This window comes from Littorina saxatilis, linkage group LG2 (genome assembly GCF_037325665.1).
Source record: "Littorina saxatilis isolate snail1 linkage group LG2, US_GU_Lsax_2.0, whole genome shotgun sequence".
Taxonomy (NCBI): Eukaryota; Metazoa; Mollusca; class Gastropoda; order Littorinimorpha; family Littorinidae; genus Littorina; species Littorina saxatilis.
The window spans coordinates 3,139,755-3,156,708 of record NC_090246.1 but is presented as its reverse complement, the minus strand read 5'-3'; the positions used below and the strand labels follow the sequence as shown (position 1 = coordinate 3,156,708).

The following is a 16,954-nucleotide window of genomic DNA, read 5'->3' as shown; positions in this document are numbered from 1 at the left end:
AAAAAAACGTCCGGGGATATCATACCCAGGAACTCTCATGTAAAATTTCATAAAGAATCGGTCCAGTAGTTTACTCTCAATCGCTCTACACACACACACAGACACCACGACCCTACGGTCTCGATTCACCCTCTATGTTAAAACATTTAGTCAAAACTTCACTAAATGTAAAAAGCAGGTGCGTCTCTAAACGTGCGAAATATCTAAAACTGAGTCTTTCTGATCTTTTCAAGTCCAACCAGTACATTTGCCGTGGCGTGGCGGGTATGCGAAAGATTTATCCCGCGCAAAACTCTAGAGTCAGTGAATTACTACTGTACTCACTGACAGAGCCACTTGAGGTCGGGATTGAGACTGAGAATGGAAAATGCTGATCGAGCTTTTTCTTGGATGGGAGGAGTTCGGAGAGAGTTGAGGAAAAACGGGGGGACTAGTACTCACAATTGTTATATATTTATAGAACTGAAACACAAACTGGATTAATCCACCGACAAACCACAAAACGGCCGTGTTGACGGCGCTAATGGTCAAGGGTAGGGAACCCAGACGGTACAAGGCCTCCAGGAAGTTGATTGCGTCCCTTGTCATTCAGCTTTGCGCAAGTCTACAACTCGATAATGCGAAGCACATGACCAGTTCACGAGTAAAACCATACGAGGCGGAAACAACGGTACGGTGTTGTTGTGGTGCCCGACTTTTCACTTTCGTTTGTGTCTGGAGTCTGTTCACAACATTTTCTGGTTTGCACACAATGCATACAGGTGTAGGCTGATGCAAAAAGACGAAGTCGAGCTTCCTCGAGTTGTAACAGAGACGTTCTCATTCAATCATTGTGTCGCCTGTCGGATACAGAACATGAACTTGATGAAGTTTAAGGGGTGGAGAAGAACCATGGTCGTCTGGTTTGTGTGTGTTGTGGTGGTTTGCTGCTTCAGTGTTGTGACTGGGGAGATGACATCGCCTGATGGTCCTTTGCCAATGTCGACAGTGTCGCCGGCGATCGTTGGGAACATTACTATCAGCCCAAGTATCAAAGGTGAGAATATTGTTTCTAGTTAGACTTAGAGTTAGAACTACGCAGTGATACACTCGATCTGAGTGTTCACAGATTTCCGTCCCTATATATATAATTATACACCCACTCCGACTGTTAGTCTATGACTAAGTGATATGCCTTAATCTTTAGAAGGCGTTCATTTGGGTGAGACTGAGAGTGAGAGATCAAAATTTAACAAGGAAAGTAAAAGACAATAGAAATCGTTCTAACAACAGTATCGCGAATTATCAGAGACATAGATAGAAGAGATGCGAAGCGCTGTCTTCCCGCTTGCGTTATCCTCGCCTACGGCAGGGGCAAGTAATCCTCCCACTAGCGCCAAGCTGGCAATTGTTCGCGTACTTTTTGCCTACGACAGGGGCAAGTAATCCTCCCATGACTGGCGCCAAGCTGGCAATTGTTGTGTTTTTAAAGAGTTATAACTGTTTCATAGAAAATCATAGATAATAAAACATGCAAAATGTTGATTATTTGCACTCAAGAGAAACAGAAAATCACAAGAAGAAGACTATTGCATTATTTGGTGATTAGAAGATGAATCCTAAAGTAAGCAATTTCGCTCATGTCTCCTTAAAAACTTTTTATCCACACGCCAGTGTATGTGCGAGAACCACTTGAGTGAGACTTATAAGCATCAAATTTAATTACAGCGCGTCAAAAATTATACAAACAGATTAATGTATACACCAGTAATGCATTTGCCAGTCAAGGGAAAGCAAAGTTTCGCACAAAAGAAAATATTAGCTCCCAAACATTGCCTCCACGCACAATGGACTTAGAAACAATGGCCGCAAGAACCGAAGGAACCGTTTTTGACTCACTTCGGGAAGCCAATCCTCTCAAATGCATTCGTGTGCACACTATTGAAGCTACAGAATATGAATCAAGTTTATCGTACACTGATATCTCTCGTCTGAAGCTGGATATATCCAAAGAAATATGACAGAAAAGCACTTCAAATCGGTGTCAGAGAGCAAGCGAACAACAACTTAGTACGGGATGGCGCGAGGTCACGCTGACCGAGCGCGGCCCGCGTAGCCTAAGAGTTCACGCGAGCGGCCCTCGCTTCGCATCTCTGTATGTATGTCTCTGGTATTATGCAGAACCAGTATCCTGGCATCTGAGACAATAATAAGAAGTGAAGTATTCAAATGAATAAAAGACTTTCAGTCCATTTGAGTTAGAATTAAAAATACCAACAAGAATGGAATATCTTGTAAATGTAATGAAAAGAGGTTTGAATCAAACAAGAAGAATTGTGGTTGATGCCCTGGATGTGTAACAGTAACTTAAATGTACTTTAGATAGTTGACTTCTGTGCCATTCTGTACAGAACTATTGTTTAAAGGCTGACTTGACAACTTGCAATACTGTCCCTCCTCCCATCCCCCAGCACAGACAGATGGAGTAGCTGTGGGTGACACACACAAACACCAGAACGCACACACTCTAGTCATACTCATGCACACACAACAAAGATCTGTGTGCACAAACGCACACATGAACACTTGCAAACGCACATTCACACTTCTAAAACACACACACACACGCACACACACACACACACACACACAGCATAGGACAGCACAATTCATATTTAATATATATTGCATCTGCATTCTAAGATTTTGTTCCGACATGAGAGATGAAACGTTCACAAATGACGTAATTTCTCACTAACTAATTTTGCATTGACAGTGAACTACACCTTGGAGCTATCAAGCTCGGCGCCTGTGGTTCTGGATTCCACCATCACGTTCACAGCGAAGCTGAGGATGAACCCCAACAACACTGTGCCGGAAGGGGAGTTTCACTACCTGTGGCTCAACAGTGCCAACCACGGGCAGGACCGGTCCAAGAGCAACCATGAAGCTAAGCTGGACAAGACCTTTAGTGGAATGAGAGTCGACCCTGGGGAGTACCTTTTGACTGTCATCGTTTCGCCCAAAACTCGACCGAGGGAAATTCTGGCGTTTGGGAACATTATGTTCAGACTGACAAGTAATTGACTTTTTTTTAAAATAAATAACTGGTATTTTTCTTCTAAGAAGCATTGTTTGTTGTTTATGCATGCATTTCCACTTTTTCATTTGGCTTTTGTGGAACTGAAGTTGTTTCCTCAGAGCTACTTTTTTTTTTCACACTGCAGTAGTATGAAACATAAAATTCAGGGATTGTAGTTTGTGTGTGTGCTGATTTTGCTGATAATGGACCAATCTCTGTTGCGTTAAAAAAGTAATTACTTCAATTCACTCAAAGCATAACTGTCTTGACAGTTTGGTATGTTTGAGACTGAGATGAGATTTTGGGTTGTTTCAGGACGTTTAAATGGAAACCTGAAGGTGAAACAGAACCTTGAGTACCAGAGGAGAAATGACACCTTCGCCATTGATCGGGAAATCTACTTTCATGTGAACATCACCGACAGATTCAGTATGACAAAAAGCCCAGAGTGCATGTACTTCTGGTACAACGGATCAGAGCTGATCCACAGTTCCGAGAAGCCAGGATTTGACAAGACCTTTTTACAACCATGTGTACTTTACCTTCAGGCAGAAGCAACAGCAAGCTTCTTAGAGTTAGATACAAGTCTTTCATCTTTACTGCCTCATGACAAGGAACCCAAGTATGGAACATTTCAAGAGAAACTTCTTTTCAAAGGTGAGGCACACTACATGGATTTTGTTATACTACTTATTGTATAGGTGCAAGCAGCTCTCCTGAAAGCTAGCGTTCAGGCAGTTTGATCGGAGTTACGGCAGGCATTGTGCTGGAACAGCTGCTGCAGGGATCGCGTTTACCGGTAATTTCCGGTATTTTACCGGTTAAGATTCGCCAATACCGGGAAAAAAAGTGGATGTCGGTCAGACGTACCGATTGTTATTTGGTTTGACCGGTAAAAAAAAACTTGAGTAGTAGTTACAAAAATCGTTTGTCAGTACGAGGGAGAGAGAGAGAGAGAGAGAGAGAGAGAGAGAGAGAGAGAGAGAGAGAGAGAGAGAGAGAGAGAGAGAGAGAGAGAGAGAGAGAGAGAGAGAGAGAGAGAGAGAGAGGGAGAGAGAGAGAGAGAGAGAGAGAGAGAGAGAGAGAGAGAGAGAAGAGAGAAGAGAGAAGAGAGAGAGAGAGAGAGATTTGGATGGCTTGTTGTGACAGCGCTACAATGTTGCGATTATGTCTCCATTGATAACACTTGATGTCAGGGTGTCAAACATGACGTCAAAAATCAGACATCATACTTTTCGCACCATTTCTTTCGGTTCCCGGTCCATCGTAAAATCTTTCAGTTTATGTTATAAGGGACGGCGTCTAACTATAGCCGACATAGCATCATACCGGGAAATCACGTACTCACACCAGCTTAGATCTTTGTCTACATACAGTTGATTATTGTGAGGCGAGTCGATTGCGATGAAGAAGCAACGATCTTTACTGTCTTTTCTACCCCCAAGAGGTGAGAAAAGGCCTTTGAATGAAGGAACTGAAAGTGAAAGTACTTCACGGCCTGGTACATCTGCAGAGCCCGAGTCTCAAGCGGCGGCAAAGAAACCAACATCGGCATCTTCCACTGTCAAACGATTTCAGGAAAAATGGTGCAAAGAGTTTCTGTGGTTGCGGACAGAGGGGGAGGGGGAGAACTTTCTCATGTTTTGTGAAGACTGCAAAAAAACACGTCAAAAAAATGGTTACACAAGAGGTTGTCGAAATTTTCAACATTCATCTCTCGAAGACCATTCAAAATCGCTAAGTCATAGAAATGCTGTTGGCCGTCTGCGCGTGAACACTTTTTGACAACAAAGACTAGGCGAAAGTGAAACTGTAACAGTAAGTAACTAGTGAGTAAGTCTTCCAGTTGCGTGATTACTATTTGCTTTCCTATTTTATTTCGGAAGTCTCTCTCTCTCTCTCTCTCTCTTTCTCTCTTTCTCTCTCTCTCTCTCTCTCTCTCTCTCACACAGCGGCTGCTGATGTGTCACTGTCAAGTTGTGCGACAGTTGCTTTGAGGGGGGGGGGGGGGGGGGGGGGGAGAAAAAACGTCCGCATATCACTGACATTGATTTAATGTATTGTAAGTCATTGTTTGTCTTTTACTGGTTGCCTTGGCAAGCTTACCGATTTTCGTGAGAGCCTTGTAGCCAGCTCATGACGTCATACCGGTTTGAAAAATACCTAGCGCGATCTGGAAGGAAGGAAGTGTTGAACCTAGCAAGAATACATTTTTCTCAAAAATAACGTTCACTCCAAACAGACTTTTCATACCCGACATGCATCCAATGTACTGGGTATACTGTACAGTGAAACCCCCCCCCCCCTTTAAAGACCTAAAAAAATCTGAGAACATCAGGTCTTAAAATGGGGGTAATTTTACAAAGGTTATGAACAGAAAATCTGTGAAAACAAGGTCTTAAAAAGTAGGGATTCTTAAAAGGGGGGTTCGACTGTACTTCAATATGTACAGTACTTTACACATTTTTGAGAACTGCAACTTTATCATGTAAACTTCCAAACTTGACCATTTTCACTTTGGTCAGGAAAGGGAAAGTTTTGCATCTGTGCTAAATGTAGTAACTGCCTTTGTGTGAAACTGAAACCAGGCAACTTTTTTGTTTTTCAGGGTACATTTGTTTTACCAGTGTATGTGGACTGCACCCTTCTTCCTCTCTCACTCTGAGGGTTGAGAAAGGAAACCTAACTTTATTCAGGGAACAGCTAGAGGGCTATATATTTAATAACGTTGCTGTTGTTTTTGTATTCTTCTTGCTTCGACATTATGATACTGGGTTATGTTTTGTTTATGAATATTCGCAGATTTCTGCAAAAGCTAAAAACCCCATAAAATTAACATGTTTTATAGTTTAAGCCAGGTGAGAGGGACACAATAGATGAATAGTGCTTTACTTTACATGCACAACTCATCTTTCACCAGCGGGGGTTACATTTATATTTACAAGCCCAAATTCTTCAGCTTCTGGGCCGTTGCCCCCAGACCCAAATTACCCGGCCCCATGCACCCCCGGCGTTATTTATTTCCTTGAAACTCATTCTTCCTTGAATGGATTGCCTCGCAATAATCTAAAACTTCATAGAGCAGCCTCTCCAAATTTCACAGAACGTTGACAGAGACCCTCATCTGTATTTGTTCCAATACTTAAAACCAACAGAACCTGAGAATGGTACATGTAGTTGTAACAGTTTTCTGTTAAAATGTTGTAAACATTAGTAATGCCCAAGCGACAAATGTGATGTATACATGTATGCAACTTTGCATGCTTAGCAAGGGATTGTGCCACTAGGGCACTACATACAGGTCTGCTAGACTGGACAAGATGGAATTTTTGTTTGTTTGATTATGATGGGAAGAATATATATATGTTTAAGATATACTTCAGTTTTGTTGATTCACAGTCACAGCTTGCAAAATACAATGACAATGGAGATGATTCTCTGATTGTTTTCCTGCATTAATTTTAGTGCAGAGCAAAATTCCTTATACATGTAATTGTGTTACACTACAGCGAATTGAAAGTAAATATTTGCACTGTGATTAATCACTTGAAGGTGATTAACTCGGTTTGTCTGTGATAGAGATTGTGAGTGATTGGTGTAATATTTGGGTAGAGATAATAGTAAGAGTGATCTGTATCATGATCAACCCAGAAGGTCATATATCATCTGCCTCATACAGATACCAGCTACAGCCTTTTGGCAGGCACCCATCAAGGTGTTAATTAGGCTAAAACTGGGCCATGTGCTCGGGCACGTGATTGTCACCGAGTAACCCACTACACTTGATGCCTTATACAGTGGAAACCCCCTTTTAAGACCCTGTTTTCTCAGATTTGTTGTTCACAACTTCTGTAAAGTTACCTCCATGTTTAAGACTCCCTCCTTTTAAAGAACTGATTTACTTAGATTTTGGAGGTCTTGAAAGTGTATAATATTTATAGTGTAGCCCATCCCCTGCATTACAGAAACTAGAAAGCGGTCATCATATATATTTGATGTGATAACTTTTCATGTTTCGTGCACCTGCTAAGCCAACATATTGGTATTAATACAGTGACACCTTCATTGTGACCCTCTCTGAGACCTGGTGCTGTGGTATTAATACAGTGACACCTTCATTGTGACCCTCTCTGAGACCTGGTGCTGTGGTATTAATACAGTGACACCTTCATTGTGACCCTCTCTGAGACCTGGTGCTGTGGTATTAATACAGTGACACCTTCATTGTGACCCTCTCTGAGACCTGGTGCTGTGGTATTAATACAGTGACACCTTCATTGTGACCCTCTCTGAGACCTGGTGCTGTGGTATTAATACAGTGACACCTTCATTGTGACCCTCTCTGAGACCTGGTGCTGTGGTATTAATACAGTGAAACCTTCACTGTGACCCTCTCTGAGACCTGGTGCTGTGGTATTAATACAGTGACACCTTCATTGTGACCCTCTCTGAGACCTGGTGCTGTGGTATTAATACAGTGACACCTTCATTGTGACCCTCTCTGAGACCTGGTGCTGTGGTATTAATACAGTGAAACCTTCACTGTGACCCTCTCTGAGACCTGGTGCTGTGGTATTAATACAGTGACACCTTCATTGTGACCCTCTCTGAGACCTGGTGCTGTGGTATTAATACAGTGAAACCTTCACTGTGACCCTCTCTGAGACCTGGTGCTGTGGTATTAATACAGTGACACCTTCATTGTGACCCTCTCTGAGACCTGGTGCTGTGGTATTAATACAGTGAAACCTTCACTGTGACCCTCTCTGAGACCTGGTGCTGTGGTATTAATACAGTGACACCTTCATTGTGACCCTCTCTGAGACCTGGTGCTGTGGTATTTATACAGTGAAACCTTCACTGTGACCCTCTCTGAGACCTGGTGCTGTGGTATTAATACAGTGACACCTTCATTGTGACCCTCTCTGAGACCTGGTGCTGTGGTATTAATACAGTGACACCTTCATTGTGACCCTCTCTGAGACCTGGTGCTGTGGTATTTATACAGTGACACCTTCATTGTGACCCTCTCTGAGACCTGGTGCTGTGGTATTAATACAGTGAAACCTTCATTGTGACCCTCTCTGAGACCTGGTGCTGTGGTATTAATACAGTGACACCTTCACTGTGACCCTCTCTGAGACCTGGTGCTGTGGTATTAATACAGTGAAACCTTCATTGTGACCCTCTCTGAGACCTGGTGCTGTGGTATTTATACAGTGACACCTTCATTGTGACCCTCTCTGAGACCTGGTGCTGTGGTATTTATACAGTGACACCTTCATTGTGACCCTCTCTGAGACCTGGTGCTGTGGTATTAATACAGTGAAACCTTCACTGTGACCCTCTCTGAGACCTGGTGCTGTGGTATTAATACAGTGACACCTTCATTGTGACCCTCTCTGAGACCTGGTGCTGTGGTATTAATACAGTGAAACCTTCACTGTGACCCTCTCTGAGACCTGGTGCTGTGGTATTAATACAGTGAAACCTTCACTGTGACCCTCTCTGAGACCTGGTGCTGTGGTATTTATACAGTGAAACCTTCATTGTGACCCTCTCTGAGACCTGGTGATGTGGTATTAATACAGTGACACCTTCACTGTGACCCTCTCTGAGACCTGGTGATGTGGTATTAATACAGTGAAACCTTCATTGTGACCCTCTCTGAGACCTGGTGCTGTGGTATTAATACAGTGAAACCTTCATTGTGACCCTCTCTGAGACCTGGTGCTGTGGTATTAATACAGTGACACCACTGTGACCCTCTCTGAGACCTGGTGCTGTGGTATTAATACAGTGACACCTTCACTGTGACCCTCTCTGAGACCTGGTGCTGTGGTATTTATACAGTGACACCTTCATTGTGACCCTCTCTGAGACCTGGTGCTGTGGTATTAATACAGTGACACCTTCATTGTGACCCTCTCTGAGACCTGGTGCTGTGGTATTAATACAGTGACACCTTCACTGTGACCCTCTCTGAGACCTGGTGCTGTGGTATTAATACAGTGACACCTTCATTGTGACCCTCTCTGAGACCTGGTGCTGTGGTATTAATACAGTGAAACCTTCATTGTGACCCTCTCTGAGACCTGGTGCTGTGGTATTTATACAGTGACACCTTCACTGTGACCCTCTCTGAGACCTGGTGCTGTGGTATTAATACAGTGACACCTTCACTGTGACCCTCTCTGAGACCTGGTGCTGTGGTATTAACACAGTGAAACCTTCACTGTGACCCTCTCTGAGACCTGGTGCTGTGGTATTAACACAGTGAAACCTTCACTGTGACCCTCTCTGAGACCTGGTGCTGTGGTATTAACACAGTGACACCTTCATTGTGACCCTCTCTGAGACCTGGTGCTGTGGTATTAATACAGTGACACCTTCACTGTGACCCTCTCTGAGACCTGGTGCTGTGGTATTAATACAGTGACACCTTCATTGTGACCCTCTCTGAGACCTGGTGCTGTCTTGAAAGATCTTGTGTCATGAGATTGTTTGTAAGGATACCTCCTTCTCAATTGACTCCATTTCTTTTGTGAAAGGCATTGTCCTTCAACCATTCATCTCTGGGCAACATAGGATTTGGTCATTCTTCCACTTAAACACATGTCAGAAAATCAACAGCCCGACTGTTTCCTGTGCATAGTCAACTTATTTCTTTAAAAATAGCCCCTTGCGGCTAATAGCCCCTTGCGGCTCCAAAGGTGTTTTTGGTATGTCTCCATTTTAAGATTCCCTCTCACTTTGTTTTTTTTGGTTTTTTGAGGTCTTAAAAGGGGGGTTCCACTGTAAATCACATGCTGCCAATGCGGTCATGTAAAACATGGTTTCAATAGCAGTACAGTGGACCTTTGCGGAAGTCCCACTGTAGTTACATGATGCTGACGCCTTGGGTTCACTTGCAAACCTGGTTTCAAAAGCCATACAGTTGACCTTTGCCCAAGTTGTAGTGTATCACTTCACTGACGTAACCCACTTCGCAAGATGTGCTATCAAAAAGATAGAAAGGAAAACAGCACCTTTATCTATGCTGATAATTAGTTATTACTGTTAGTGTTGGAGATATCTCTTTTGCATGCCTTGACAGGGGGGGAGGTCATTAATTCAAAAGTCAGTAATATGGTTTATTTGACCAAACGCTGTAATGGACTACACTAAAATTCAGAAAGTAGATGGTAGTATTACTTCATAAGAATGCAACTTGTTAGCCTAGCACAGTTGTATTACAGGTGTTTATGATACAGGATAATGAGGCCTCTTAATCCTTCCAATGTTGTCTAAGAAGTCTATTTAGTGTTGCTAGGCATACATGCGTAGATTTCAATCATAATAATTGTCATATAAAAATATTTTGGAGAGGTTGAACATCTCCTCCCCTCCCTCCCCTGACACACACCTTTTCCAGTTTTACATTAGGCCAAAAAAAAAATAGGTCTGTTTACGGTAACCCGACCGACCCTAGTTTTTTCGCGCGACCCTGGACTTTTTTTTGGCATTTGGGAAAAAAACAAACTTGTTTTTTTGGCAAAATAACGTAAAAATATGGTTTTTTGGAGAGAAAAAAAAAAGAAAAAAAATCCCGAGCTACCGACCCTATTTTTTTGGCCTATGTTACCGTAAACAGACTTTTTTTTTTTTTGGCCTTAGAATAAGAGTCAAGTACGTTTATGTGTCCACTACAATCAAGACTCCTTGAGTTGGAATTTTAATGTCCTTTTGAGACCCCCCTTGTTAAGACCTTGCTTTTTCACATTTTTTATGCATAACCTCTGTAAATCTACCTCTATTTTAAGACTCCCTCCTTGTTAAGACCTTGCTTTTTCACATTTTTCATGCATAACCTGTGTAAATCTACCTCCATTTTAAGACTCCCTCCTTGTTAAGACCTTGCTTTTTCAGATTTTTCATGCATAACCTCTGTAAATCTACCTCCATTTTAAGACTCCCTCCTTTTTAAGACCTTGCTTTTTCAGATTTTTCATGCATAACCTCTGTAAATCTACCTCTATTTTAAGACTCCCTCCTTTTTAAGACCTTGCTTTTTCACATTTTTCATGCATAACCTCTGTAAATCTATACCTCCATTTTAAGACTCCCTTCTTTTTAAGACCTTGCTTTTTCAGATTTTTCATGCATAACCTGTGTAAATCTACCTCTATTTTAAGACTCCCTCCTTTTTAAGACCTTGCTTTTTCAGATTTTTCATGCATAACCTCTGTAAATCTACCTCAATTTTAAGACTCCCTCCTTTTTAAGACATGAATTTCTCAGATTTTTTTAGTTTGTAAAAGGGGGTTTCCATTGTATCAAAATGGAAAGAAAAACAACTGTGTTCACTTTATATCAAAAAGACAATATAATATGGAGTGATGAGTTATGATTTTGTGTTCCATTTTCAGCGAGCCTGAGCAACTGCACAGTGTCGCGAGTTGACAGCAGTACTGATGACCAGAGTGTGAAGCTGGGGGATGCCATCATTCTCAACATTGCCTGTAATGGCAGGTCAGTGTATGCTTTGTTTTTTATTCCCAGTGCATGTTAAGACTTAACCTTACTTACTCTTTCTTGGATTATATAAAACATGTAGTTTGGCAGCATCTGTGTCTATGAAACTATTTAAAGCTGTGTGTGATTGTGCGTGTGTGTGTGTGTGTGTGAGAGAATGCATGTGTGTGTGTGTGTGAGAATGCGTGTGTGTGTGTGTGTGTGAGAGAATGCATGTGTGTGTGTGTGTGAAATCAAGGATATTTTATTTTTCAAACACCACAAGAGCTTATCACTGACCATATTTCACACAATGCTATTTTTGTTGTTGAAACCAACAAATGAATGACACAGATTAAACAACACAGTCAAAATGAAACGACATGGAATGAAAATGCAATATGGATGGTGTACCACTTTCTGCAATATGGATGGTGTACCACTTTCTGCAATATGGATGGTGTACCACTTTCTTCACTTATCAGCAGACGTTTTTTCCCTTTTTTTTCTACAGTTCGCCATCAGCAGTGTGTTGGAATGTGACCGGCTTAAACATGACACTGAACGAGACGTGTAAGCCACCGAGCCAGTTCCTCAACACGACTCAGCACCAAGTGTCTGTGTCCATCGGCCAGACAGGCTGGAGCACTGTTCAGCTTGCCGTGTTCAATGATATCAGTGTTCATGTGCTGTCCCAATTAAACTACTATGTCTATGATGCAGGTTGGTACATACTATTGTGTTGTTGCATTCTTCTTTACTTTCATTTTAGGTTGGCATTGTTGCTGTTACTTACGGATTGGTTGATGTCTGCGATGTATCATTAATTGCAGTGTTTGGCATCCTGCATTGGCTGAGCAAGCGTACAAGTAAAGAACAACTAGCTTAATAAGTTTGCAGTTAATGGTTCAGACTGCTGGTGAGATAGTGCAAACCAAAGTACAGTGCACAATGTTATAGCCCACAGGATCAAACTATGAAACAAGGAGATAATGTCTTCTTTCTCTTGTTAACTTAAAGGCCTAGAAAGCTGATGACTATTCACGCTAATTGCTTTACCCACAGCTGGAGACATGCTAAATTAAGTTCCCTGCAAGATATTGTGGTCTAGGACCCCTTAAATGTTGAGATATTTGAATTTTTATTTTGATCTAGATCGTCCTATTTATAGATTTGCCAACAGAGGTAACGTTGACGCAAGGGAAATAACTCCGCGTCTTTGTTGACATCCTCACTTTTTCAGAGGCTAGAACAAGCTGTAATGCATGTATATGGTCCGCGCATTGCGACATATCGTCATTATATGGCCTTATGATGCATTTGACATCGATTGTGGGCAAACTACACATCGTAAACACGGGAGCGAGTTAGTAAGCCTTTAAGCCAGGGTCAAAAGTGTTCCCATTGAATTTTTGTCTTCTTCAAAATCCTCTTGTTGAGTACATTTATAGAGGAAGCCTCAGTTGTGTTAAATAGAAAAGGGAACATAGAATTCTGAAGTGATAGAATGGCTGAGTGACAGTGGAAGAGAATGAATGAATGGTGGGTTGCTTGAAGAAGAGGAACATTTAATTCAGGATTTTAAAGATAGTCCCTCTTCTTCTTTTTCAGATACGGTGGACATTCCAGCCCTGGTCTTCCCGATTGTTTTCATTGTGATCGGGATTACCATCGCTGCTGCGGGAGGGGCGTACATTGTGCGTCTGAGGCGTCGGCTACATGTGGAAGTTGCAGACTTTGACTTTGACCCAAACATCTCTGTACGAACCACAAACATTCTCTCCCCCGTGGCAGCTGCTGTCAAACACATCATTGGACGATTGAGGCGCTGGCGTGACCAGAGCAACAGGAATAGTCACAGTGATCAGCCGGGAATGAGAAGGTCGCAGAGTTTGTATGAAAGTCTGTGACAGATGAAGACTGCCACTGTGTTTGCTGTGTCTACTTTGTGAGATTAAAGACGGACCTAAGACACTGATTCCAGAAATAGCACTAATAATGCAAGCTGGGTTTGGTTTTTGAATGTTGCTGTTTGAAGTTTTTAAAGAGGGTGCTGTGATTCTTGAATTCTTTCAGGGGAAGATTTTTCTCCAAAAATGGAAGGGATATACCTCCAAAAACATATGCTGGCACAGAGTAACGTCACAGGTTTTGAGCCTTCATCCTTTCTTTTTTCCCCAATGTCAATTTCATTATATTTTGTCTTTAAAAAAAAAAGTGCTTTGTTGGCAGACGGTAGTGTGCTCTTACTGACAGTCATGACATTTACGATTTAAATATGACAGACGAAAATGCCTCCATGGCGTGACTTCAATTTGGTTATCCTGCTGGTCAGGTCATCAAATGAAAATAAGTATTGGACAACAGCCCCCCCCAAAAAAAATGAAAAAAAAAGAAGAAGAGCAAGACTTTCCTCCTTGAAAATATTGGCTATAACTGCTCTTTCCTTTGCTCTCCTTATCTCCCTTTTTGTGGCTGCGTTTTGCTGAACGAAAAACCCCAAAATGTACGCCTACATGCAGACAGAGCGCAGTGATTCTGCTGTATTTTTTTGTGTATTAAAAACACATGTCTGTCATAAGCCATATGTGATACTTGCTTCTGATGTTTTCATGTGCATGGTCATGTGCAAGGTCGTATACATTCAGATTCTTCATTATTTAAAAGCTTCTGATGTTTACATGTGCAAGGTTGTATACATTCTTCATTATTTAAAAGCGTTCACCTGTGTGCAATGTTGTGTTCATTCTGTGTTGCATGCACACCTTTTGTGAACAAGAAACAATTAACAAGTGGCTCTATCCCATCTCCCCCCCTTTCCCTGTCGCGATATGACCTTCGTGGTTGAAAACGATGTTAAAACACCAAATAAAGAAAAGTTGGTTACCATGGAATCAGATTAAATATAAATGTTCAGGAATGATGCAAGGGTATTGGTGTTGTAATATTTTGCAAGATTAAGATAATGAAAGAAAAAAAGGATGATTAGTTTAGACTGCTAAAGACAAAACAAATTGCTGACTCAGACTTGAAGATTATAATTTGTGTTAGAAAAACTTGTGAGTCAAAATTTTCTGCAGATGGAGAAGAGCAACTTGATCATGAATTACTTGGACTGTCTGTGTGTGTGTGTGTGTGTGTGAGTGAGTGAGTGAGTGAGTGAGTGAGTGAGTGAGTGAGTGAGTGAGTGAGTGAGTGAGTGAGTGAGTGAGTGAGTGAGTGAGTGTGTGTGTGTGAGTGAGTGAGTGTGTGTGTGTGTGTGTGTGTGTGTGTGTGACAAAAATGTGATGTTTACATATGTACATTTATAGTTAATTGACAAAGGACCTGGTGATGATGTGTTTATGCTTAGATCGTTAATGTTATGTTTTGTTGGAGGGGCACGTGTTTCAACCATACCCTGGCTAGTGATTGGCCCCTCCAATGTTTGTCAAAGGTTTTGGCAAGGGCATTCACTCTTCTGCAACCCATACAAACCTGACAGAGTTATGTTTGGGATTTGTCTATTAAAGAGCCACCAAAACTGGAAGAATTTTGATATGAAAGGTTGATATTGACATTGTTATTAACATTTGTGTGTGTTGAGATTTTGTTATGCTTAGTATTTTTTCACAGCCTGTGTTAGTTCTTTTTACATTTAGTCAAGTTATGACTAAATGTTTTAACATAGAGGGGGGAATCGAGACGAGGGTCGTGGTGTATGTGCGTGTGTGTGTGTGTGTCTGTGTGTAGAGCGATTCAGACTAAACTACTGGACCGATCTTTATGAAATTTTACATGAGAGTTCCTGGGTATGAAATCCCTGAACGTTTTTCATTTTTTTGATAAATGTCTTTGATGACGTCATATCCGGCTTTTCGTGAAAGTTGAGGCGGCACTGTCACGCCCTCATTTTTCAATCAAATTGGTTGAAATTTTGGTCAAGTAATCTTCGACAAAGCCCGGACTTCGGTATTGCATTTCAGCTTGGTGGCTTAAAAATTAATTAATTCTTCTTCTTCTTCTGCGTTCGATGTAAAAAATTAATTAATGACTTTGGTCATTACAAATCTGAAAATTGTAAAAACAAACAAAACAAAAAAAAATTATGAAACGATTCAAATTTACGTTCATCGTATTCTCCATCATTTGATGATTCCAAAAACATATAAATATGTTATATTTGGATTAAAAACAAGCTCTGAAAATTAAAAATATAAAAATTATCATTAAAATTAAATTGTCGAAATCGATTTAAAAACACGTTCATCTTATTCCTTGTCGGTTCCTGATTCCAAAAACATATAGATATGATATGTTTGGATTAAAAACACGCTCAGAAAGTTAAAACAAAGAGAGGTACAGAAAAGCGTGCTATCCTTCTTAGCGCAACTACTACCCCGCTCTTCTTGTCAATTTCACTGCCTTTGCCATGAGTGGTGGACTGACGATGCTACGAGTATACGGTCTTGCTGAAAAATGGCATTGCGTTCAGTTTCATTCTGTGAGTTCGACAGCTACTTGACTAAATGTTGTATTTTCGCCTTACGCGACTTGTTGTTTTGTTGCGTTTAATATTTTTATACCGCCTGGAGTATTATGTTGGTGTGAACACTTTTTCAATTACACAACTGTTAATGTTTTTGCCTTTGTTGTTTGTAGATAAGAAAACACATTTTTATTTCTTGGACACTGAGATCTTGTTGATTTTGAAAATCTTATATTAAAAAAAAGGGGGTCAACTTGATATAAGAGCGTATTATTCAGGGAAGTTGAACTCTATACAAGTGTGTCTTCTCTGATGAACCGGTATTTTGAAGGTCTTTTGGATAAGTTTTTGTAGAACGGAGTACTTCCATGACAAGTTTTTGGTCAAATCACTACAAACATTGCTAACATTAGAATTGAATGGCTTGGGGACGGGCGCAGTGGCGTGTTGGTAAGACGTCGGCCTCCTAATCGGGAGGTTGGGAGGTCGTCTGTTCGAATCCCGGTCGCTGCCGCCTTGTCGGTTAAGAGTGGAGATTTTTCCGATCTCCCAGGTCAACTTATGTGCAGACCTGCTAGAGACTTAAGCCCCTTCGTGTGTACACACAAGCACAAGACCAAGTGCGCACGGAAAAGATCCTGTAATTCATGTCAGAGTTCGGTGGGTTATAGAAACACGAAAATACCCAGCATGCCTCCCCCGAAAACTGCGTATGCTGCCTGAATGGTGGGGTAAAAACGGTCATACACTTAAAAATCCACTCGTGCTAAAAACATGAGTGAACGTGGGAGTCTAAGCCCATGAACAAAGAAGAAGAAGAATGGCTTGAATCTTGCTCTCAAAACACGTCCACTGCTATTCAACGAGGAGCGCTAACATGTTTAGGACTAGCAATCTGTCAAGTTTAAGCATAAAGAGATGAAGTGAGCATG

General features: G+C 41.4%; 1 protein-coding gene across 1 annotated transcript; it reads left to right on the top strand.

Annotated features, from left to right (window-relative positions):
- The first annotated feature begins 526 nt into the window (after window positions 1-526).
- On the top strand, window positions 527-15,573 carry LOC138957998 (uncharacterized). The gene is made up of 6 exons (XM_070329020.1): window positions 527-1,036; window positions 2,756-3,058; window positions 3,377-3,718; window positions 11,470-11,572; window positions 12,069-12,277; window positions 13,166-15,573. Exons 1-6 carry the CDS (start codon window positions 772-774, stop codon window positions 13,462-13,464), a joined length of 1,521 nt encoding a protein of 506 aa, XP_070185121.1. The 5' UTR covers window positions 527-771; the 3' UTR covers window positions 13,465-15,573.
- Window positions 15,574-16,954: the final 1,381 nt, after the last annotated feature.